At 45.4% G+C, this 23,321-nt stretch overlaps 2 protein-coding genes across 7 annotated transcripts in view; one reads left to right on the top strand and one right to left on the bottom strand.

Annotated features, from left to right (window-relative positions):
* Mef2a (myocyte enhancer factor 2A) overlaps window positions 1-10,591 on the top strand; it is a 124,796-nt gene extending 114,205 nt beyond the window's left edge. The window contains exons 9-11 of the mRNA XM_038313354.2: window positions 1,347-1,473; window positions 5,072-5,198; window positions 6,578-10,591. Of these exons, the coding sequence (XP_038169282.1) occupies window positions 1,347-1,473; window positions 5,072-5,198; window positions 6,578-6,941 (618 nt within the window). The 3' untranslated portion in view covers window positions 6,942-10,591. The remainder of the gene's footprint in view (window positions 1-1,346; window positions 1,474-5,071; window positions 5,199-6,577) is intronic.
* A 6,393-nt stretch (window positions 10,592-16,984) lies between these two features.
* Window positions 16,985-22,807, bottom strand: Lysmd4 (LysM domain containing 4). 6 transcript variants are annotated; one of them, XM_038313608.1, is made up of 5 exons: window positions 22,773-22,807; window positions 22,333-22,536; window positions 22,079-22,201; window positions 21,442-21,731; window positions 16,985-19,716 (listed from the first exon to the last, which is right to left on the bottom strand). In XM_038313608.1, the coding sequence occupies exons 4-5, from the start codon at window positions 21,721-21,723 to the stop codon at window positions 19,114-19,116; spliced, it is 885 nt and encodes a 294-aa protein (XP_038169536.1). In that variant the 5' UTR covers window positions 21,724-21,731; window positions 22,079-22,201; window positions 22,333-22,536; window positions 22,773-22,807; the 3' UTR covers window positions 16,985-19,113. The 6 variants fall into 6 exon arrangements, 5 of the variants coding, with proteins under 5 accessions (XP_038169536.1, XP_038169535.1, XP_038169534.1 ...); XM_038313607.1 differs by lacking the exon at window positions 22,773-22,807 and adding an exon at window positions 22,630-22,769; XM_038313606.1 differs by lacking the exon at window positions 22,773-22,807 and having other exon boundaries at window positions 22,333-22,766.
* Between the last annotated feature and the right edge of the window lie 514 nt (window positions 22,808-23,321).

Below are 23,321 nucleotides of genomic sequence, written 5' to 3'. Positions count from 1 at the left end.
CCAGACATAAGAAAGGATGACTAAAACCCTGGTAGGATACCTACACATTATATAGTATTTCAGATGATTTATAGAAAATACAAACTACCATGAAAGAAGCTGGAGTCTAGAGTTCTCGTCAAAATACCACATTCACATTTAGCAGACTGTCTTCATTCATTTCACGCATTCTGAAATCAGTGATAGAGACCCTCTGGTCTCATTCAGACTCTTCAGAACCTGTGGGCACCACACAGTACTTTTACAGTCATCAGGCTATGACTTCGTTCATAAAAACAAATCATAGTTGTCCTTTAGCTTTCTTGTATACAAACTGGAGTGATTTCTGTTCTCTGATCCCTGATTTTGGAAAATGTCCACTTTAGGTCAGTGTGAAAAAAACTAATGCTATCATACTCTTAATGATGGAAGACAGGGACTACCTTAAAATAGCTTCATCATTTAAGAGGTGACTCTTTTTTGGCCAGGCTTTTAACATGCATGCCTTTAATCCCCCAAGTCAGGAGGCAGGGATAGATGAATCTGTGAGTTCAAGGCAAGTCTGGTCTAGATAGCAAGTTTCAGGCCAGCCAGGGCTACATAGACCCTGTTTCTCCTTACCCCCCCCCCCCCCAAAAAAAAGAACTGTTGATTTTATTTATTCCCACCTTGGCTAAAATAATACTATGTTAGATACAGCCAGTCAGTAAGTATGTAATAGCACTCCATTCAAAGCCCTTTAAAAAGTATATTATTTAAAAACTTACAGCCTTTTCTTTCAAAACACTGGGAGGCCAGAACAACACAGACCTGAATGTGCTGTTAAAACCTAGGTCCCCTGCAGGGTAAGCAGGGGCACCCAGGACAGGGCTGCATGGATAAGCCACAACTTAAAACATAGTGTATAAGGGCTGTAAAGGAAGTAGTTTTGCTTCCAGTACTTTTAGGATTTATAATCTCATGTATTCAAATGACTTTGCCTGCTATCAGCCTTTAAAACCTACACAGACTTTTAATGTAGCCTGACAATACTTGCAGTGACATCAGGTTCTCAGTAAGCTAGAACACAAAAGTGTTATTGACTGTAAAATAAGTTTCTATTTTAAGACAGTGCATCTGGTATTAATATGCTGTATTTTTAAAGGGGAAAATTAATAATTACTATAAAAACATATCTTAAAATTAAAAATTTAGTTATTCCCATTAGTATCTTTAAGATTTTCATATCATAACTGCTTCAGGAAATAATGGCATTCGCATAAAACTGTGAAAAGTGTCACATTCAAATTGAAAGCTATTTTTAAAATATTCAGTCTGAACATAAATACCATATAATTACACTTAATCTTTTTTCTGATTTCTCACAGAATGCCCAAAGGATAAGCAGTTCTCAAGCCGCTCAGCCTCTCGCCACCCCTGTAGTGTCTGTGACAACTCCGAGCTTGCCTCCACAGGGACTCGTGTACTCAGCAATGCCGACAGCCTACAACACTGGTGAGCCATCGCTGGGCCTTTTTTTGGACTCTGTTTAGCATTTTTTAAATAAGATATACTTTTTAAATTTTTTACAATGTTTATTGAGAATATTATCTCTGGGTTTTTTTCAAATTTAAATATATATTTTAAAAATACTAAACCTTTAAAAAGTTACATAAAATGAATTGATAATAGATATAAGCTATTGCTCCAATGTGTCTTTTTAGTGCTTTTGATTTTGTCTTATTTCTGTTTGGGTTTTTTGTTATTGTTTTTTATTTAAGACAGGGTTTTGGTGGTGGTGGGGTTGTGTGTGTGTGTGTGTGTGTGTGTGTGTGTGTGTGTGTGTACAGTTCTAGACCTGACTGGTCTCATTCACAGAGATCCACCTGCCTCTGTCTCAAAAGTGTTGGGCCAATGCCTGGCCTTTTACTGCTTCTTGACAAAGAAGCAAGTAGCTGTTGTTAAGTGTGGCCTGCATTCCACCAAGGATGGTAGGAGCCAATTGCTTAGCTGCTTTTATAGTCTCTTATTATACAGTATCTGGTCCTTCCACACTTCCGAAATCAGATTGTTTGTCTCCATGCTGTAAACCTGCTTTGGGAAAGGACAGAGCTCCCTTAAGGGTGTGACTGATGCTTTGCTGTGCCAGGCAAGATGTTTTTCCTCCTGTAGCTACTGGTTTGGTCTGTTTTTGTACCTGCAGATGAAAATGATCACCTTCTTTATTTCTCCTCACTGCCAGCTTCTGCTGCTGAGAATAGGTTTTCATTCGTTAGTTTTTTCGACCTCATCTTAAACTACTCTTAAGATTGTTAAGGGCTGTTAAGAAAGTTTGAGTATTACAGTGGTGGAGGGAGGGCACTGCTAGCCAAATGGACCATATGGAGAACTGGTGTGCAGTTGGTTCCCTGCTGGTTTACCATTCTAAGGCAGACAGGAAGCACATGTGGTTTCACTTTCTCCCTAGCTGAGTCAAATACCTGTGGCTCTGGGAAAGCTGTAAATTACACCTTGTCGGTCATCCAGAGACTGCACTGCAAGGAAGTCACTCTTTTATGATGCTCATAAGTGGACTGTGGTGGAGAGCTCCTAATTTTAGACTGCAGGGTACGTGCTTTGGCACCAGCACTAAAACTGCTGTGTGGCTCTACCTGGAGGGACAGGCAGTCTATACATTTGATTGGCACTTTATCTCCAAGTGCTAGTCCTTTTCAAACAGCAACATCTTGTCATGGGCTTGTTGACAAAGGAAGGCTTAGGGATGCCCTTGACCTTCCCAGCCACCAGTACGGAAAAGACCCTGCCCCAGCCCATGAGATGTATAGTAGCCTGTGAATTGTAGCCGTTGTTTGTGTGTTACACAGAACTAATTCCAGAAAAGGCCAGAGCGTAATTATTTCTAGAAATTCTGTTACAGTCCATCAGTCATTTGGTGTGTGAGAGATTCTGAGTTAAGGACATAACTTTTTTCCAGATGAGGAGACAGGTACAGCTTAGCTGGTAAGCATGTATAGGGAAAGTCCTACACTGTTGGATTTTCTAGTTACACTCTTGACTTGAGAAGATATGGAAGAAGGAAGCTTGAGAGGTCAGATGCTCAGATGAGTGAAGCTGAGAAGACCAAGTTTGGACTGGGTGTCAGACTTAAGATTGCAGTCTACTGAGTGTCTCATTGCAGGTGTTCCAGTGTCCTTGAAAGTCTACTGCAGTACTCATCTTTATAAATGCTATTCGTTTCTAAAGAATGTGTATGCCTATAAGCATTTTAAAATACTGAATACATATATCTTTACAAAGTCTCTAAGGAATTGCTAAAGCACATGAGTGGAGTCAGCCTCCCTAAAACCATCTGCCTCTTTCTAATCTTCAGTCCCATTTCATGTAAGGTCACTTTTACTCTGCTTCTTAGAATGTCTATTTTGTTTAATTTTGCCATGTTATTGTGTATATTATTTTCCTTTCTCTATGTACTTAGTGTCAAGCCTACATCCCAGGCAATAAATAAATTAATGAATGAGCCTCTTTTTAAAATAAAAATAAAGTAGTTTGAATCCCATAGACACTTCCTCATGCCCACCAGTCACATCACTTGCAGCGTCAAGATGTTGTGAATGTATTCTGCAGATATGTATTGGACATGTATGATGGGTACCCAAGCAGCACTAGGAAAGACCTCTTCCTGTTGTGTCAGGTCCTGTCTGTCAGCAAGGACACAGGCAGGAGTCCACTAGGGAGGGTGGATGTCACAGGCAGGGCAGTTAGAGCTGAGCTGGAGAAGGGGATTGTTGGGTCTGTTACAGATTGCTCATGCTGTCTTGGGAGCATTGGGAAGCAGAAGAAAGTTTATCGGGAGTGTCACAGTCATAGTTGTTGTTTTCAAAAATGTCATTTTTGGCTCCAGTGGTTGTAGGAGATGGTTCTGTGGTTAAGACTTGGTGCTAATCTTGCAGAAGCCCCAAGCACCCATCTCAGGTGGGTCCCAACTTGCCTGTAACTCCAGCTCCAGGCTAGTCCAGCACGCTCTTTTGGCTTGTGTGGGAACTTTTACTCATGTGCACAGACACACATACACATAATTAAAATAATAAAAAAAAAATCTTTTGTTTTTTAACTGAATGCCAATAAGTCATAGAGAGGTAGTTTAGTGATCCAAGTAATTGTTTTCTTTTTGGAGCCTGCACTAGAGAGGTGTGAGCACACAGGAACCCTGACCAGTTGGAGAGATGGCAGGTATGATTGACCAGGCTGAGTTGTTGATGGTGGTGGAGTCAGAGAGCAGCAGGGAAGGAACGTTAATACTCACTTAACACCACTGTATGAGTCATTGGTGTGTTGGTGCAAATTACCAAGAAAGGAAGAGCAGCTTTCAGGAGAACATGAGCCTGGTTTAGGTTATGCCAGAATTAAGGTGTCTGTAGAGATAGCCAAGTGGGACATGTCAAATGGTGTCTGGACAGGCCAAGAAGTTGAAAGAGAGTTGTGGACTAGAAGTGTCCCTAGGGCAAGCATCCAGCCTCTTTGGGGATGGCTGAGACTTTCTGGGCATGTCAAGTAGAAAGGATAGCCACCTAGAAACCTAAGTGCCAACTACAGTTACTCAATTCAGTCTTCTTTTCTCCTTAATTCAGTATGAAAACCAAATGCTTTAAACACCTTTCTTGAGACATGAGAAGGAAGTTAAAAGTAGAAGTCTTTGCCACCTTTTCCCTGAACTAAATGGAAAACCCAAGTGTTAATGATGAGCTGATGTGACTTAATTTAAGCAGGATTTAGTGTCCTAGGCCTCGGTCGCAGTAATTTATGACTGAAGCATTTGTAGAAAAGGACTTGTGTGTCATAGAAATATATTCATGAACTTGAGGTGATTTGTGCAGTAAGGGAGCCATTAAAACAAATGTAGATCATTGTGTCATGGTATAAGTTCAATGTCTTTGTTGTAAGCCTGGCACATAAGAAAGCTTGTCTCTGCTGTCTTACTTAAAATCAAGATGTATTGATCCAGGTTCAGTCCAGTGCGTCTCTTGGTCCCCGAGGGAGGGCATATTTATCTAGAATAACTGGAGAGAACACTTCAGCATGACTGGCTTGTAGTAATAGAAACCTTCTTTTGTAGATTACTCACTGACCAGCGCTGACCTGTCGGCTCTGCAAGGCTTCACCTCCCCTGGTATGCTGTCTCTGGGGCAGGCTTCAGCCTGGCAGCAGCACCATCTTGGGCAAGCAGCCCTCAGCTCTCTAGTGTAAGTAACTGGAAATTTCCCTGGGCTGTGCACATGGCCTGCATACTCTCCTGTCAGCTGGAGTCTTTTGCTTTGCAGGCTGTCATGAGCAGCTCTGCCATGATTCCCTCTTATGTAGACACAGTTTGGGGGGCCAGTATTTTCTTAACACAGATAGTAGCATGGTTGCTAGCAAACCCGGCTTTCCTTAAGGGATTGGGAGAGCAGAACTTTTCCTATTAACAGAGAGTGTTGAATGTTATCAAAGGATTCCCAAGGCCTAGATGCCACCTGTGTGTGCCCCTTCTTTCTCACTGACAGATGAATAAGCCATTGCTTCCCAGCATCACCTGAATCTGCTCCCTAAAGAAAGGCTGCTGAAAACACTCAAGCTCATCTGCCTCCCTTTCCTCTTTCTGCTTTGGAGAAGAGGGCTCAAGCCTGTGCCTTTATTTTCTCCTTAAATCTTAGTAGAGGAAAAGGAGGATCAAATTCCCTGTGCTTAGGACTCGTTTGATTGTTTCTAGCCCGGAACACAAACTGTTCCTTACAGGCATTGTGTGAGGCAAAGAGGATTTACAGTGGTGCGCAGGAGAGATTGGGCTCTCTGAGCATTAGAAGGAACCAGTACAGGAGAGCATCCAGAAGAGGGACAGCATAGCACCAGCTGTCTGCTTTGTACCTGATCAGGACTGGGACACCTTAGCCTTCTGCCCACCGTGCTGAGAACCAGCACTTGGGTAGTGAAAGAATCCCACATGTAGATTCCAATCAGCAGTGCTCCGGAGAATTAAGTTATGGGTGAAAGTGCCAAGTACTATAGGGAAATGTTTTGCCTATATAGCTGTTGAAGCCTTAGGGTTGTTCTGAATGGAAGTGTTAAAAATGGTAGATTTGAAAGCTGGGCATTTGATGCTGCTCAGGAGGTTGAGGCTCAGGAATTGAGGACTGACCCTGGGCAACATTGGGAGATGTAGTGCCAAAAAAAAAAAAAACCAAATAAATAATAAGCCCCAAGAAATAAGTGGTAACGGCTTAAAGCTTAGACATAGAAGGTAAGTCTCGTGTCCCATACTACTAACCCAAGCAGGTTCCTGGCCTTTCTGAAGCTATTTGCTCTGTGGAAAGTGAGGATGATTCAGTTTACATCTCTTAGCTATTGTTAATAGATGACATGTGCCTGTCATGGGGCCCCAGTAGAGAAGATACTAAGGGACGGGAGGCAGTGAACAGAATTCAGGGTCTGTATTGTTCCTCTTTTCAGACAGCATCAGACACTAAAGCTCCAGAAGTGTAGGATCTCAGACGCTCAACCTTCCCAGACAGGCAGGGTCTGCTGAGCTGTGTTGTGTTGTACAGATATACTACCAAACCATCTTACCTCTTTTGTTTTTCTACAGGGCTGGAGGGCAGTTATCTCAGGGTTCGAATTTGTCCATTAACACCAACCAGAACATCAACATTAAGTCAGAGCCAATTTCACCTCCGCGGGATCGAATGACCCCATCAGGCTTCCAGCAGCAGCAACAACAACAGCAACAACAGCCACCACCTCCACAACCTCCACAGCCCCAACCCAGGCAGGACATGGGGCGCTCCCCTGTGGACAGTCTGAGCAGCTCTAGCAGCTCCTATGATGGCAGTGACCGGGAGGATCCACGGGGTGACTTCCATTCTCCCATTGTGCTTGGCCGACCCCCTAATACTGAGGACAGAGAAAGCCCTTCTGTAAAACGCATGAGGATGGACACATGGGTGACCTAAAGCTTCCTGGTTCATGGTCGTTCTTTGTGTTACTGCAGTGAGCAGCCCTACATATCTTAAATTGGTGAATAAGGACATGAGTTCAATATATTTATATGTACATACATACATATATATCCCTTTACATATATATGTATGTGGTGTGAGTGTGTGTATGTGTGGGTGTGTGTTGCATACACAGAATCAGGCACTTACTGCAAACTCCTTGTAGGTCTGCAGATGTATGTCCACATGGCAGACAAAGCACCCTGTAGGCACAGACCAGTCTGGCACTTCCTTGGACTACTTGTTTCGTAAGATAAACAGTTTTTGCAGAGAAACGTGTACCCATATATAATTCTTCCACATTAGCCTGCAGAAACCTAGGGGGCCCCCTATTTGTTTTATTTAATTGTGCGGTGACTGTAGTTACTTCAGAAAAAAAAAATGCTTTGTAGAACAGAGCAGTAGAAAAGCAGGAACCAAGAAAGCAATACTGTACATAAAATGTCATTTATATTAGTAACCCAACCTGGCATGGGTCTATTGCAAAGGGGTGCATGGGAAAGGGCTGTTGATAGTAAACAAACAAACAAACAAATAAATAAAAGCCCCACACATAACTGTTTTGCACGTGCAAAAAAAAATGTATTGGGTCAGAGAAGTGATCTTTAGCTAATAAAAAGGGAGAATAGAACATACGCATGAAATATTCAGAAATACTAGCCTAGAAATATAGAGCATTAACAAAATAAAATTAATATATTAAGTTATAATTGGAATATGTCAGAAGTTTCTTTTACATTCATATCTTTAAAAATTAAAGAAACTGATTTTAGGTCGTGTATATTTTATATGAAAGAAAACACCCTTAATGAATTGATGACTATATATAAAATTATATCCACTACTTTTGAACACATTCTGCTGAATTATTTATATAAGCCAAAGCTGTATGTTGTAACTTCTTTTTTTTTTTTTTAGAGAATAGCTTTATCTTGTTTTAACTTTTTAGTTTTATTTTAAGAGGGGAGAAAAAACAAAAATATCTTGCAAGCAGAACCTTGGAAAAAAAAAGCCATGAACACTTATTATTCTATATGTAAATTAAAAGTTGAGCCAAACTCTTTGTGTATATAGCATCTTAAATATATTATCACCTTTGATGTAAGTACCTATGTATTGTATGGTCACCAGATTATAAAGTATATTTTTGTGGATTGCCGCCAATTTGGGGGGAAAGGCGAAGTCCTTAAGTAGAGTATTCACTGTTTAATATTTACTATTTTGTTAAATATACTGTACTTTGGATTTTAATTATTAGCCCAGTTTTTCAAAAGATTGTGTAAAGGGGTTTCCCCTCACTGGTGGTGAATGTGTGATGTTCTGTTGTAATCTTTGTGCTGTATGGGGTGAGCATCATTATATATTTTATATGTGTACATAAATAGCAAAGTGGCAAAAAATTGGTGTTAAGTTCATCCTGCATAAATATAAAATGTGTTGTAACAGATTTTTTAAGGCATTATTTAAAACTTGCCTTTTGTGAGAGAAAAAAAGAGTAGAAAGATGACCTAATTTAACTACTAGAGAAAATGGCGAATAGTAGAAGAGCACAAAGCTTTTATAAGTGGTAAATAATTAGGGAAATATTTGTGGGGAAAGGGATCTTTTTCTCCTTGACTCTGAAAATAGAATGATGCAGCTGGTTACAAAATCCACTAGGGTTTTTAGCTGTCCCATGGAAAGGCATGGGCGTGTAGGGAGCAGCTCTCTAATGATGCGGTTCCTTGACACGATTCTTGCTATCCTGACGGAAACTGGTGCCACCCTCAGCTTGGATTTTGAACAAGGCCTTACTTACAGGGAGACAACTCGTTGGTGATAGCAAGTTAATCCGTTTACTGGGCTTGTGCCATGAACAAAATTCAAAGTCCTGTATATCTTTTATCCTAGATTTTTAAATACTCCTTTTCCTGAAAAACTTTAAAAGGGTTTTAAATGGCTGCTATTTTATATTGAACAATGTTAAGCAGCTACCTGCAGCTTTTACTTACATTTTGCTTTTCCCCCTAAATTGTGTTCCTTTCAACGTTTCCTCATCTGCCGTTGAGACAGCTCACCAGCCAGGCTTCCTGACTAGCACATAGGGACTAAGTACACGCACCATGGTGAGCACAGGCCGCGCAGAAGAGAGTGCTTCGCTGACAGTGTGGGTGGCACGTGGTAGAAGCCAAAAAAGTGAGGGTGCTGTTTTATTTCCTCTGTAGTCGCAGCATTTGGCTCTTACCAGAAAAGGTTAGATTTTCTTCTTGAAATGTACTGAATTGACTTACAGGCACATTCTTCATAAGGTCATACCTAATTAAAACAAGACAGTCTCCCAACACTGAATTTCCAAGATAACACTTACCACTTTGTAAACCATTTATAGCTTTGAAAGTGTTAAGTGGCCCTTTCGTTATTATTTATGCATGTTCATGAACTTCTGCTGTATATTGGAATAGGAGTTAACACAGTCACATTTACTGTCTATTTTCTTGTGTGCCTTATGAGATGGCTTTTCTGACTGTATCTCAATAGTCTTTCTTTCTATGCAGGTTTGTAATCAGTACAACTACTGTTTTCTAAAGTGATACTACACAAGGCTCGGAGTTTGTATTTAAATTACACTGACCTAGTCACAATGTATTCCGTTTTCAGGAACTGAATATCTGACTGTTAATCTTTCCCCATGTGCCCAATGTGTTTTGGAGCATGTGGGCTGGACATCCTTCACCCAGACACTCATGTGTGAACACATCCGCATCCACAGCTCTCGGTGGAAGCCAACCTAGAGTGGGGAGGACACTGACCTGATGGGGTTGCTTTAAAACTGACTTTCTTACCCTTTGAGACTCGTGTGTTTTGTATGAGACACCATCACAGGAGAATTTTATCCCTTCAGATAACATATTTTATTATTAAAAACAAAAACAAAAAAAGCTTAACTTGCACTGGATACAGGAAGTCCCCACCAGCTGTGCTTCCTCAGAACTCTAAGTGGTTCTACACTGAGAGTGAACGTCACCATTGTGTGAACACAGGTGGTTCCAGTCAAAACTCCATCCTTTGAGCCCTAATTACATCCATTGTGTTATAAAACTAAATCAGGGGTTTGTTCTAAAAGAACAATACATGTTTCACCATTTCCTTTCAACTGTAAAGACGACTAATAATGTATGAACATAATTTCTGTATTAACCATCATGCGCACAAGAAATACATAGTAAATACGGAGCCTGAAAACTCCTGGCATTGGATCATAAAAAGCTAGATGATTAGAATGTGAAAAAGACTTTACAAATGTAACCCTTTTATTTCTCTGTAGAAACTTTCTTCACTTTGCTGTGCAAGAGGACACTGCTTTGCTATATTTAAAATGGCTTTTTTAAAAGAGAATTTATGTATTTGGTAAATGTTTGTAGTCAACAGTTCACACAAAGAAGCTGTACACGGTTTGATCATGTAAAACCGTTTGGCGGCACAAGCTGGACTTTGTTGCCATCCTTGAGATGAACCTTTTAAGAAAAATAAGTTAATCTCAATTTTTCCCTGAATGTGTTGTTTTTTCTTCATTATACAATAAATATTATAGTGAAGTTTTTATCAAATGGTAAGACAATGCTAAAGGTCGTTGTAAGCTGTTTGTCTCCTGCGCTCACTCCAGTAAAGATGGCCTGGCTTTGACCACACACCCAGACTCTGTCATGTTTGCCTAGGGGAACAGTAAGTGCTGGGTTGGCCACCAGGCATCCCTGCTCCCCAGTCTCACCTTGTGGCATCTAGACAGCCCTGGAGCCTGTTGGAAGCAGCCGGCCATCAGTTGCCAGTGTCAGCCTGGCTATGTTGCAGCTCAGTTTAATCCATTCGTTCTCCAAGAACCTCGCTACTCACAGAAAATACCCTGAAGTGTTGAGGGGTGGACGCTAGCACTCACTGTCGTATTCCATTTATCTTTAAAGTTTATGGTGTGAGATTCATTTCTTTGTAGATTACATACACAGCACTAAGGTCGAGGCAGCAAGAGATAGCTCAACTGGAGTTGAGATAGCTGTCTGTTATAGCATACTGATAGGCCTTCCCGCTAGTCACTTTTCTGATCATAACTGAGCCAGGGAGTCAAAGAAGCTCCAAATAGTTGTTCGAACCCACAGTAAAAAAAATCCTCTTCCTCTCCTTTGCCTTGTGAGCCAGTTCCTAGCTAAGCACATTCTTGGTGTCAAATTAAGTTAATTTTTTTGCACTGGTTTTGCTTGCTGGCTATAATGGGGCTCTTATTAGCAGGTTTTGAAAGCTGCTCGAGTCCTGTGGCTAAAAATATTCTAATCGCAGCTGCAGCTACTTAATATCAATTCACTTGCAGTTTCTAGTCAGCTCCCATGGGTGGCTTGTTCTAGCCTTTATCGTGGTTTTAAGCTGATTTTATGTCTGAGTGGCACCAGCGGAGAAAGTGATTTTCAGAGCCCAGTGCCAGCTGGAAGGCTGCAGCGCCCCCACCCCCACCCCAGCCACCTGCCCAGCAAAGCGCCACCCAGTTGTGAAAAGTCTAGTGGTGCTACGTTTAGGCCAGAATAACCCAAAGTGATTTGTCCTAGTTGGTTCTGGAATTGATGGTGTTGGTGTGCCTCACTGCAGATGGCTGCCCTTCACTGGGGTGAAGGTTCTGGAATTGGTGGCTGTCCTTTACTGGGGTCACTAAGTTGCTGTCTTCCTTTTGCAATTGGTAAGTATCTTCAGGTAATTTGAATACTAGGTTTCTCCAACTTTTACCCCCTTTACATCTTGTCCTCAGCAGCTGTTGATGCAGCTGTTGCCTGTTTTCTATATTCATTAATGGAGATTAAAACTCAGGTGTGGCTGTCCTGCCCACTCGGTTGCATCTTTAGGGATTGACAGCAGTGTCCTTTAGTCTGGGTTGTAATCTAGCACTTTGTTCCACAAACTCTTCCAGTTTGGGCCTTTAGGAGCACCATCAGGTCAGCACGCCACTTCTCCAGCACTTTCTGTCCAGGCTTCTGCACACCCTTGCTTTTTGGACCACAAGATATTCCATACTTGCGTTTTCCCTCTCCTTGCCCTGGACCAGGTGCTTCCTCAAGGATTGGTTCGTTTTATCAGATGGTGGCATTCTGAAACCAAGACCTAGACAGTCGGTGTCCTCATTGATACTGGGGTGTTCGCAATGTTGGGCTCTGCACAGTGGAAGCCGTAGGGATGCTAGCTCTCTCGTAGACATACCTAAGGCTGCTGAGTTCACTGGGCTGCATCCTTGTATTCGTATTGTCTCTTTACTGGCTATATTAGAGCACGTGAGAGATTAAGGTTGGGGGTTCTTTGCCCTAGCTTTACATTATCCAGTCAAGATCATGCTTAACAGTTGCTTTTTTCCTGCCCCTTTGTGTATGATTTTTGTTGCAGAGTTGGGCTCACCTGTAGGTGTTTTGGTTTATTGTGTGTGCCCTTCTTCCCTCATAATTAACTTCATTTATGTATTTGTGATTTGGATTTGTGAATGGCTTCCTAACCTTCTGGAGGGCAGTGTTGGGGATTGTACCCAGACCTTGTACATACGAGGCAAATATTCTTCCATTGAGTTAGGCCCCCAAGATTCCCATTGTTCCTTCTCTATGAGCTGCACGAAAAGATCTCAGAGAAATGTCATTCTGCTACCCTGTTCCTTATTCACATCTCCCACTTAGCCAGCATTGATAGCCAATCTTTAGTTTCCAGCCTGCTTTTCTTTTGTACAAGTATACAAGTTCTTTGATCTATCTGAAAATCATGCCATTGGAGTAGTCAGTTCATAGAAACCAACATCATTGTTCTTAAAGTATCTTAGCATCTAGTATGTGGATGTGCCTTAAGTTCACAGTTGGCACCTATAGAAGTTTACAGATGTGGTATTTAGAAATGAGTCTTAAATTTGGCGGTGGTGGTGCACACCTTTAATCCCATCTCTCTGGAGGCAGAGGCAGACATTCTGTGAGTCTGAGGCCAGCCTGGTCTACAGAGTGAGTTCCAGGACATCTAGAACTGTTAGACAGAGAAAGCCCTGTCTCAAAAGCCAAAAAAAAAAAAAGGAAAGAAAAGAGAAACAACAACAAAAAAAGAGAAAGAGAAATGAGTCTCAAGGCAGGCAGTGGAGAAACACACCTTTAATCCCATTTAATCCCAGAATTTGGGAGGCAGGCACAGATCTCTCAGTTCAACGCCAGCCTGGTCTACAGAGCAAGGTCCAGGACAGTGGCACAGAGAAGACCTGACCCCCCCCCCCCGCCCACACACACACACACACACACACACAACACTCCCAAAGAAATCTCATTTCCTTAAAATTCTATTTATAATCCCTACACAGCAGGTCCCTGGCCACTCAGTTTCTGGTGTGAATAGTCCCCACGTTCCACCCTCTAGTCCTTTGATCACACTTAAAACACAGCTGTCCACTGTGTCGCTGATTCCCATTGCCCCATGAGTGTAGCTAAGCAAACATCAGCTCAAGTCATCTAGAGAACCTACTATGACTCTCCCAGCTAACACATTACCCAGCCCCCTCTCTGGGGCCCAAAGCCTTTATCACATCCCCTCTCTTAGTTTATCAACATCTTGAGAGCAGGGGACAGGGGGCCTGTCTGGTTATCACATCCCCTCTTGGTGTTCTGAAAGGTTAACGAAGAACTCAGCATATGGGTGGATGAATGGATGGGGTGGAGATAAAAAGGAACGTGTTTCCTATTCAGGGCAATGAACTATTATCTTAGAATAACCAAACGCAGCCAGATGTGAAGGTGGCATCACTAAGGAGGCTAGGGCAAGCCTACTCTCCAGAGCAAACTATAGGCCACGGTTGTCTCAAAAATCAATTGAATTATTTAATTAAGTAGCCAAATGCTCTCTGAAGAGCTGAGGAAGTCTCCTCTGGACCACGTTAAGGCCTGGAGAGGTTTTAAGAGAGGCGCTGCTATCATCGGATAACCCCAGAAACCAGAAAGTTATAAAGGGACCATTGGCCATGGGGTCGGGGAGGGAAGATAATAGGGGAAGGTTGATATGAAGTGAGAAATGGAATAATGGGGCGGGGACAGTGACAACACTTGCATAAGTGTTTTCTTGCCATTTGTATTTCTTCTGAGAAATCTCCGCTCAGTTTCATAGTCCATTTTTATTAGAATTTGTTTACTTTTGATGTTTGATGTTTGTTTGTTTGTTTTTATCTTTTTGGTTCTTTGTATATTCTACACACATTCTCCATCATCTGGTGAAGATTTCCTCCCTTTTTGGACTTTTTAATTAATTGACTGTTTCCTCTACTGTACAAAAACATTTTAGTTTTATGAGATCCTGTTTGTTGATCTTACTTCTCGAGTGACCAGAATCCAATCCGGAAAGAACTGTGACTAAGTGTTGAAATGAACTCCCTAAATTTTCCCTTTCGCAGTTTGAGTTTGTGGTTTTACGCTGAGGTCCTTGAAGATGATTTTTGTGCATGGCGAGAGCTACAGTCCTCGTTTAATTCTTCCACATGCATACATCTAGTCTCTGCAGCACCATTTTTGAAAGATGGTGTATTCTCTCTGATGTATGTTTTTTATATCTTTGTCAAAACTCAGGTGGCTATAGTACATGGATTTTTATGTGGGTCCTTCATACTATCCCATGATCAATGCATCTATTTTCTACCAATACCGTGCTGGTTTTATTAAGGTGAATCTATTATATTATAGCTTGATAATATTTTTCAATAAAACAAATTATGTTAGTGCAAAAAGAAAAAGAAAAAAAAAAAAAAGAGGCACTGCTGTGATCCATGGCACTAGTGGGGCAGTCTCTGGAACCTTATGCGTCTTTGAGCAGGGGTGGGAGGGGGCACAGAGCTGATGCTGCTTGCACCATGCTGTGCCTTCCAGGGGCAGTGAGGGGCCAGGGACCAGCCTCACCCGTCCTCAGCTGAGTGCAGTCACCTGGCCTGGCAGGCCTATCCACACTTTCCCTACCCTGGTGCCCCTGCTCAGCCTGGTGAAGCCAGCCAGCCCTTCTCCCTGGGAATGAGCATGAAGAAATCCTCCTCCACCACACTGAGCACCAGGAGGAAAGCGGCGAAGGGGAGGCTCTTACCAACACAAGCCAGGCTGACTCTTTAGACAAGGGAGGGGTCTGGGTCTACATCCAATGAGGTTTACACCGGCGAATAGGAGGGGGAGGGAACTAGGCCAGGGGATGTGGCTAAGTGATAGAGCACTTGCCTAGTGTATGCAAAACCTTTCCTTTGATTTCTGGGCATTGGAAAGAAGAAGTAAAACGAATAAAAAATTTAAAAACAACAAAATTGGGTCCAGCTAGGAGCGCACCTCAGTGGAAGAAGAGATGCTACGACCCGGCGTCAATCCCCAGCACTCTCCTTCCCCACAAAGGGAAAATGGTGTGCGCTTCAGTGGCAGCCACGGTTCTTGAATCCCTCCAATGGATGACTCTTCCCAGCACTGGCCAGTGTTCCTGCGGACCAAATTGTCTAATTCTCTCCACCACTCTCTCCTGAAGCCTTGCCTTGAGAGGCCGCAACTACCCGTGGTGCTTTCATGGACATCGGCTGCCCCAGGGTCTGGACACCATGCAGGTCAGCAGAGCGTCTGTCAGCCTCCCCGAGAGCAGGCTGGTGGGTAGCAGGACAGAAAGGTTATAGAACAGGAAGGGCACAAACACTGAGATTGCCAGCTGGGGCAGGTCCCCCGAGCAGCCCCCTTTGTCAGCTGTAGGCTCTTAGATTTCTATCTGTAAAGTGGTGACTGCACGACCAACTCACAAGGGGAGTGAAAAGGCGGGATTTCCTGTACAAAATGCTTGCCCTGAAGGCACCCAAACAAGGAACTCCAGTGGGGTATACGTTAGTGCGTTTTGCTCTTGGCTGCAGCCATCTTTCACGGATTCAAGCTTTCTCTACCAGGTAGGTATAGCCCTGGGGGCCTTGTTCTATCTCACTTGACTGTCAAATCCTTCAGTGTGTGTGTCATGTCCCCGTCCCCTGCTGTTCAGGTAGGCAGTGCACAACCCAGCCTGGAGTCTTATCTCCCTAGCGTAAAGTCAGCACATCCAATACTAAGAATTCCTTAGTGTTCAACAGGAAGAGATGTCCAACCAAAGAGAGGGAGAAGGGCTATTTCTTTAAAACAATTCACTTTAGCCGGGCAGTGGTGGCGCACGTCTTTAATCCCAGCACTCGGGAGGCAGAGGCAGGCGGATCTCTGTGAGTTCGAGGCCAGCCTGGTCTACAAGAGCTAGTTCCAAGACAGGCTCCAAAGCTACAGAGAAACCCTGTCTCGAGAAACCAAAAAACAAACAAACAAACAAACAAACAAAACATTCACTTTCTCGGGGACTGGAGTGACAGCTCCATTGTAAAGAGGGCTTACTACTCTTGCATAGGACCCCAGGGTAGTTATTAGCACCCACAGCAGGCAGCTCACAGCTGCCTATAACTCCAGCTCCAGTGGGTCCTACACTCTTCAGAGTTCCATGCACAACCCCGCAGAGACGCCAATACACATGATCTTAAAAATCTTTTCAAAAGCACCCCAGTCACCAAAATGCAGCAGATTAGCAGGAAAGGAACTCCCTGGTATGCCTTCCACAGACCTAGCTGAACTGTGAAGCATGTCATGGAGGTCAGAGTGCACTGGTTACCGCTCGGTCTGTCCTTCCCTGGCCGCGTAAGCATGTCTGCAGCAAGAGCCCCAGGCCCAGCAGGAGGCATGCGCCACTGCCATGTTCTCCAAGGCTGTCCCTCAGCTTTTAACTCTGTTACTAATATCCACATATGAAAAGAGGGTGTCAAGCCGGGTGGTGGTGGCGCACGCCTTTAATCCCAGCACTCGAGGGGCAGAGGCAGGCGGATCTCTGTGAGTTCGAGACCAGCCTGGTCTACAAGAGCTAGTTCCAGGACAGGCTCCAAAGCCACAGAGAAACCCTGTCTCGAAAAACCAAAAAAAAAAAAAAAAAAAGAAAAAAAAAGAAAAGAGGGTGTCGTGTTTCCTTCACAGAAGAAATACTTTATTCCACTTGAGAAAAAGACAGAAATACAAGCCACAGCTGTAACTTGTCTAAACTCAGTGACATACTGATACTGCTGCACAGCACCTTGGTCTACCCAGACACAGAAGGCGGCTGTGCCAAGCCCATCCCCCGCCCTTGGCAGGCAGGGTCACTGTGACAGTCATTTGATGCCATCCGGCTCCAGGAGCAGACACTGCAGGTCCCTTGTCATGTCCTACTTAGGAGCCCACACACGACTATGCACAAGCAGTCACAACAGTCCCTACTGAGACAGAATAAAACGCAGACATTCTTCATCTGGCAAAACGGCTTTCCCATGGGACTCTGAGCCCTGCCTGCTGAAGTTAATGGTGCCAACATTGAAGAGAAACTTCACGGGAACAATGGTATGAGCATCCAGATAGAAATCACCAATCATAATCGACATTGACTGTATCCAGATTCACAGGTTCAGTTTTGGCCTCAAAATATTAAATTCTGAAGATACTTTCAACTTGCTATGTGTATGTACCCTGGGCAGATTGGTTTTCAGAACAGCTGAACACCTGGCTCAGGAACTGTTCTGCTCCTCTGGCCAGATTTCCAGGCCTAGTGTCAAGTGGCCTGAGCATCCCCCAAGCTCACCACTGGAGCTACCTGCTTGCCTTCTGTGCTCCCTGATGCTGAGCCCCCAGCCACCTGGGCCCCTTTCTGCCGTCCAAGATAAGCTGGCTTAGCCCTTTCTCCCACGCCCCTTGCAGCACATGGATGGCTACTGACCCCAGGGAGTGACTGAGAAAACTTTGGGTGTCTTGTACCCTCCGGTGTCTGGTGTTCTCTTTTACAGCCTGAGTCACATTGTTGGGGTTTGGATGTCCCTCAAAGGCAAATATCTCAAAGGCTTGGTCTTCACCTTGGCATTGGGAAGGGGTGCAAACATTAAGAAATGGGGTCGAGTGGGAAGAAGTTAGGTCACTGCAGGCAGGACCTTGAAGGTGACCCTGAGACCCAAGCTCCTTGTCTCTCCCTCTCTTCCTGGTATATGAACTCTGTTCCACCACACTCTCCTCCATGATGTGTGTCCTTACCATGGATGCCCTCCAATCAGGCCATGGATCGAAACCTCGCCCCAAAAGAGCCCTTTCCTACCTAAGATCATTTCGTACAGTAGCACAAAGCTGACTGACATCGTGTCTGGCTTTAACACTGGGACGCACAATCTGGAAGTTTAAGGACAGCGCTGAGAGTCGAGTCAAGGAGGCAGCAGGGAGAACACTCTGCTCCAGGCACACATGGTGAGGTGGGGTGGAGGCCACTGGTCTTGGCAACACTGGTCTGACAATGGGTTGGCCTCTGAGGTACATGTGTTGGGATCCTAATGGCAGATGTTGTCCCTTCAAACCACCTGCCGATAACAGCTGCTCCCAAGATGCAACTGGAAGAACCCAGGGAGCCATCACCACAGAGGTGCCCCTACTGTGAATCTGAGCGGTGGCCCTGTGTCTGGCTTAAGATATGCCCGTGTGGGAGACCATAAAGCTCCAACAGTGCGAGGGACCGAACTGCAGCTTAAATCAAAGGATGGCAGTTTGGATTTGGGGCAGTTCTCATTTCTGAAATGGCATTGCCTCAATGTGGCCAAGTGAAGAGACAAACACGCCAGGCTGTCACAGCTGTCATCCGTCACTCTGAAACTCAATGACATAGGGCACAGCACCTCGGTCTACCCAGACACAGACCCACCCCCACCCTTAGCAGGCAGGGACACTGTGACAGTCATTTGACCCCATCCAAAAGCGGGAACGCCAACACCGTAGATCCCTTGCCGTGTTCTACTCAGGAGCCCACACAGAGCGGCTGCATAGGACCTCACAGCCATGTCTTCAAGAACCAGCCACTGGTTTCGTGTAAACGTCTCTCTTACTGGGACAATGATGTCTGGGCTCCTGCATCCTTGTGTTAGGCCAGGCCCTTCCTCAGGTCCACACAATCCAGATTGACATGGTAACTTCTTAAACTGTCCACACATTCCAGCAAAGTGCAACATTCCCCGGAAGTAGCCAGTGACAGCTACACACACCAAGAGCCAATAGCCAAAGCATCACCAATTCTAGAATAAATGAGCTTAGGCCCCTGCCTGGGTGGTTGAGCTGACCTGGTTGTCTGAAACGGGGAGGGTGGGCACTGGAATTGCCAGCCTGGGGGCTTGCCCTGGACCTGAGCTTAGTGTCAGAGAGCCATTGGGGACAACGGTTGCATTCAAGCTGCTTGCGGCTTCCCCGGTGGCTTGTATTTTAAAGTAGACGAGATAAAACACGGGCAACACGATCCCAATGAGAAGCATGAGGAAGACGGCATTCCACCACTGAATTCCACAGTCTGCACCATCGGCTGCTGGCTTCTGGGCTGTGGGGAGGAGTGGCTGAGCCTCCACAGAGCAGCTCTCGCTGTGGAAGACGTCAGACTGCACGGCCCGCTCAATGTTCTCATCGATTCCCTTAAAGAAGTCCGTCAGCTGGCTACCCTGAGCAGCTGCCCCAGCGGCATCTTCATCTTCCGGCAGTTCAATCAGGGTCACTCTGGTCTCAGAGGACGGGGTCCGCAGCGGGGTTAGTTCTTGGTGGGTCTCTGTGAGGATCCCATGGTTTCTCACCGGAATCTTGATGGACTTCAAAGCATACAGGTCTTGTTCTCGGATGAAGTTGTTCACTTTCTTGATATCTGCAACCTAGGGAAACCACACATTATAAATATACAATGCTCCTTACGACCAGTACCTGCCCCAGCAGAAACCCTCAGCCTGCTGGTGTCCCAGCGAAGCCCATGAAGGCTAGAAACTACACCCACAGCCAGCTTTGTTTTGGCTGAGTAACCTGAGCTTAGATTTTTTTGTGTCTTTGGTTTTTAACCTCTTAATGAGTTAGAAATCAACTCATCTACTTTGAATCATTTCAGATAAATTTGGTTCAGGGTTGTGACTACAACCAAAGCCTCAGGGGAACAGGACCAACACTGTCGCCCTTTCTGTCAAGTTCTGGGACAACAGTGCCCCCTCTCAAACCAGAATCCACCTGAGCAAGTGGCCAGACAAGCTCACCAAAGCCTGCGCTGGCCCTGGGCACACATTTAAGCAAGGGCTTCGCCATCCGACGGCTCCCTCAGGATGCTGCCACAGCACTTTCCCAGAAGTGCAGGCGCGGGAACTTAATTCCTGAACAGAAGTGACTGGAAGTTAATCCACCCTGGGGAGGTCCTATTTCTCATCAGAAGCGGGTGAGGAAACCAGCAATCAACCTAGGCGTTCCGGACTTAAGAGTTTCCACTCCCAACTCCGGTCCGTGGGACGTGACTGGGTTTTATTAAGTAGCACAAAGCTTCTAGCAGAAAAGGAGGGACAGGAGGCCAAATTTTAAACTCCCCCCAAGCTACTTTTGAAATACTTATCTGGAAGGTAAGTACAACCCAGAGTTTATTATTCTGGTCCATCCATTCTGTGTGTGTGTGTGTGTGTGTGTGTGTGTGTATGTGTGTGTGTGATTATTTTATTCAGCAACCACCTTTAGAGCCTCACTGACCTGGCTTGAGTGAGCTTCTTACTGTGCCCTGGAACTGGAAGGCTTTCACTCTTGGGCACTAACCCAACAGAACACATATGTGTCTCTAATAGGAGCTGGGCTTGTTAGTGGAGGTACAGACTATCCATTCTGCATTTGTTAGAGACCATCACCCTGACAGACCTACTCAGTTTATCTTTTTCAGCCCATGGTCTGTAGGTTCTGCCCACAGACGCAGATTATAAGATCCAAACACAAGGCTGATGTAATGGAAAGATGCTATGGGTCCCTGGAGACGAGTTTCTACTACGTTGGGAAAGACTCCCACACCCGCACAATCCTTTTGCTCATTTGGATGTAGTTAGCTAAACAATAGACAATTTTTAGGAGGTAAAGATTTTTCTTAAATTGGGTAGCTGATGCAGCCTTGGAGAAAGCTGCTGTCGGTATATATATAACATGGGGTCAGCAGCATGAAACAAGTTGTTTTGACGCAGGAGAAAAGAGCGATTCCAGAAATGCTTTCCTACTTACTTTGCCACTGTTAATCACTCTGAATGCTAAAAACATAATTAAAGAGAAAGAGAAGGTTATACAAGTGCACAGCACAGAGGCCAGACCATGCAATTCTAACAGAGAGAAGGAAAAACTCTACTGGTCAATTAGCCAAGGTCAAGAGAAGGTCAGAAGAATACAAGAAGTGAGAAGCAAGCATGCCGAAGACACTTAGGTAAGCTCCACCTACATCTCCAGCCCCTAAGATCTTAAATCCAGTGTGCTCAAAGGACCACACCGTTTCATAGTGTCGCTGAAAGTCAGGACAAATGAGAAACACACACCCTTAGCTGAGGTTCCCGACTCACTGACCATCAGCTTCCTCAGGGACTGAGTCAGCTTACTTTGCAGCCATACTGGAGAGCCAGTTTGTTGAGGCTGTCCTCCTGAGCCAGCTCCCGCTGCAGCAGAACCATGCTGCCCGCTCCGGGCTGCTGAGGATGTTGGATGCTGTTCTTCTGGCGCTCCTTGCCCCGAGGTCGTAACACCCCATGATGGGACTCTTCCTCAGAGGAGTCCCCGGAGTCCCCACTGCCATTCTTGAACATGTAAACGTGGCTGTTTGGAGTCCTACAGACAACAGCTGGGCCTTGGAAGGTCTTGGCTAACACTTCCGTCTGCCTCATTTTCTTAACTGAAAACCAAACCTGGGGTTAATTCCATAGAAACGCTATTCATTTGCCTCTGACTTCCTAAAGAGAACTGTCTCATTAGTAATTTCCTAATATTACAAATATTCAGCAAGCATCAACAGGGCAGAACGACAACACCCTCACACTAGCCCACTCCGGACTCAGGCAGAATAAAACCACGCTTTCCCTAATTGTGTACTATGTATAAAAAAAAAAAAAAAAAAAAAAAAAAAAAAGAGTCCCGGCCCTCTTCCCTATTCACAACCATGCCTCCCTCCCCCAGCCCCCACACAGAACCCACTTGTGGCTCCGAGTACTATCCTCAGCTCCCGGACACTGAGAATCTTACATTCAGAATCTTTGTACAAAAACCTCGTGAGGTGTTCCAAGGTGTCTTCAGGAAGGCCAAGGACACGAGCTGGGAGCAACCATGGGTCGCCAAGTCTCTTATTTTGACCCTGGCTGACTTGACCTGAGAGGCGAGCAATGGAAAAGACGCCTGTCAAAGTTCAGTGAGCCCTTTCCTCACGGTCACCCTGCACACATTACACCCCCACCCTCCCTTTCTGTCACCTGGAGCCGAACGCCAGAGCCATAACTAACCTCCTTTCCCCTTCCAAATGGCTCGAATGAGACTCTAGACATTCCTGGCGGTGCCTTCCGAGAGGCCCTTTGGGGGGTGGGGGGGACGGGGGGACGAACAACCACCCTCAGCGCATCTCCCTCTGGTCTCGGATTTCTGAGCCCCTGCCAGCCAGGGCGGCCAGAAGAGGCCTCCGTTTCCCTTCAGTGGCAGGTGGGGTGTCCCTAAAATAGGAGATAAAACAAATTTGAGGCGGCCCCACCCCTGGGCCTACGCGGGCCAGGCCCCAACTTTCCAGGGAGCACACATCCTGCCACCTCCACAAGCCGGCACCAGCCCTCCGCGGACGCGGCCACCGTCCCTGGAGCAGCAGCCCAGCCCCGAGCCCACGGTGACAAGAGACCCCAAAAGCCCCAGCCCCCCAAGTCAACTCCGCAGCCCTTGCTCCAGATCGGGGTACCTCGCTCCCAGACTCCGCCGCCGCCGCGCCCGCCGATTGGCTGCGATAAGCAGATCTTCCGGGGGCGGGGATTGAGAGTCAACCAATGACTTCAGAGGTGGGAGGGCACTGACGGAGACGGAAGGTGCTGAGAGGTCAGAACTCTCTCTGCTCGAGGGGCGGGCCCTGATGGGCGGGGCTCCAGCGCGGTCGGGGGGTGGGGTGGGGAGCTGGACTTTGACCCTTCAGCCCGCTTTCCCCGGCCCTGCCCAGTTTCCACTTCTGAGGCAGGCTTGGAAACTTGGCCTCTTTGGTAGTAGCCATGGCTTTCTGCTCAGCCTCGCTCTTTTACCCTGCAAAAGAGACCTTTGATCCGTGTGTGTCCTGATTCATAGCCAGCAGCGTCCCCAGTACTGCAGCCTGACCCTGGGCCCTGGACTCTCTATCCTTTGAGGGGCCCGATGATTGCCAGCCCCCGCCCAGAGATAAAGAAATGTCCGGGGTGTAAAATATTACCGTGACAATCCAGACCAGATTTAAAGAAGAAAGAATTTATATTCCCTGGCTAGC

The sequence above is a fragment of the Arvicola amphibius genome, chromosome 12, assembly GCF_903992535.2.
Source record: "Arvicola amphibius chromosome 12, mArvAmp1.2, whole genome shotgun sequence".
Lineage (NCBI taxonomy): Eukaryota > Metazoa > Chordata > Mammalia > Rodentia > Cricetidae > Arvicola > Arvicola amphibius.
The sequence above is the reverse complement of the archived record's forward strand: the minus strand, read 5'-3'. Positions and strand labels throughout refer to the sequence as shown.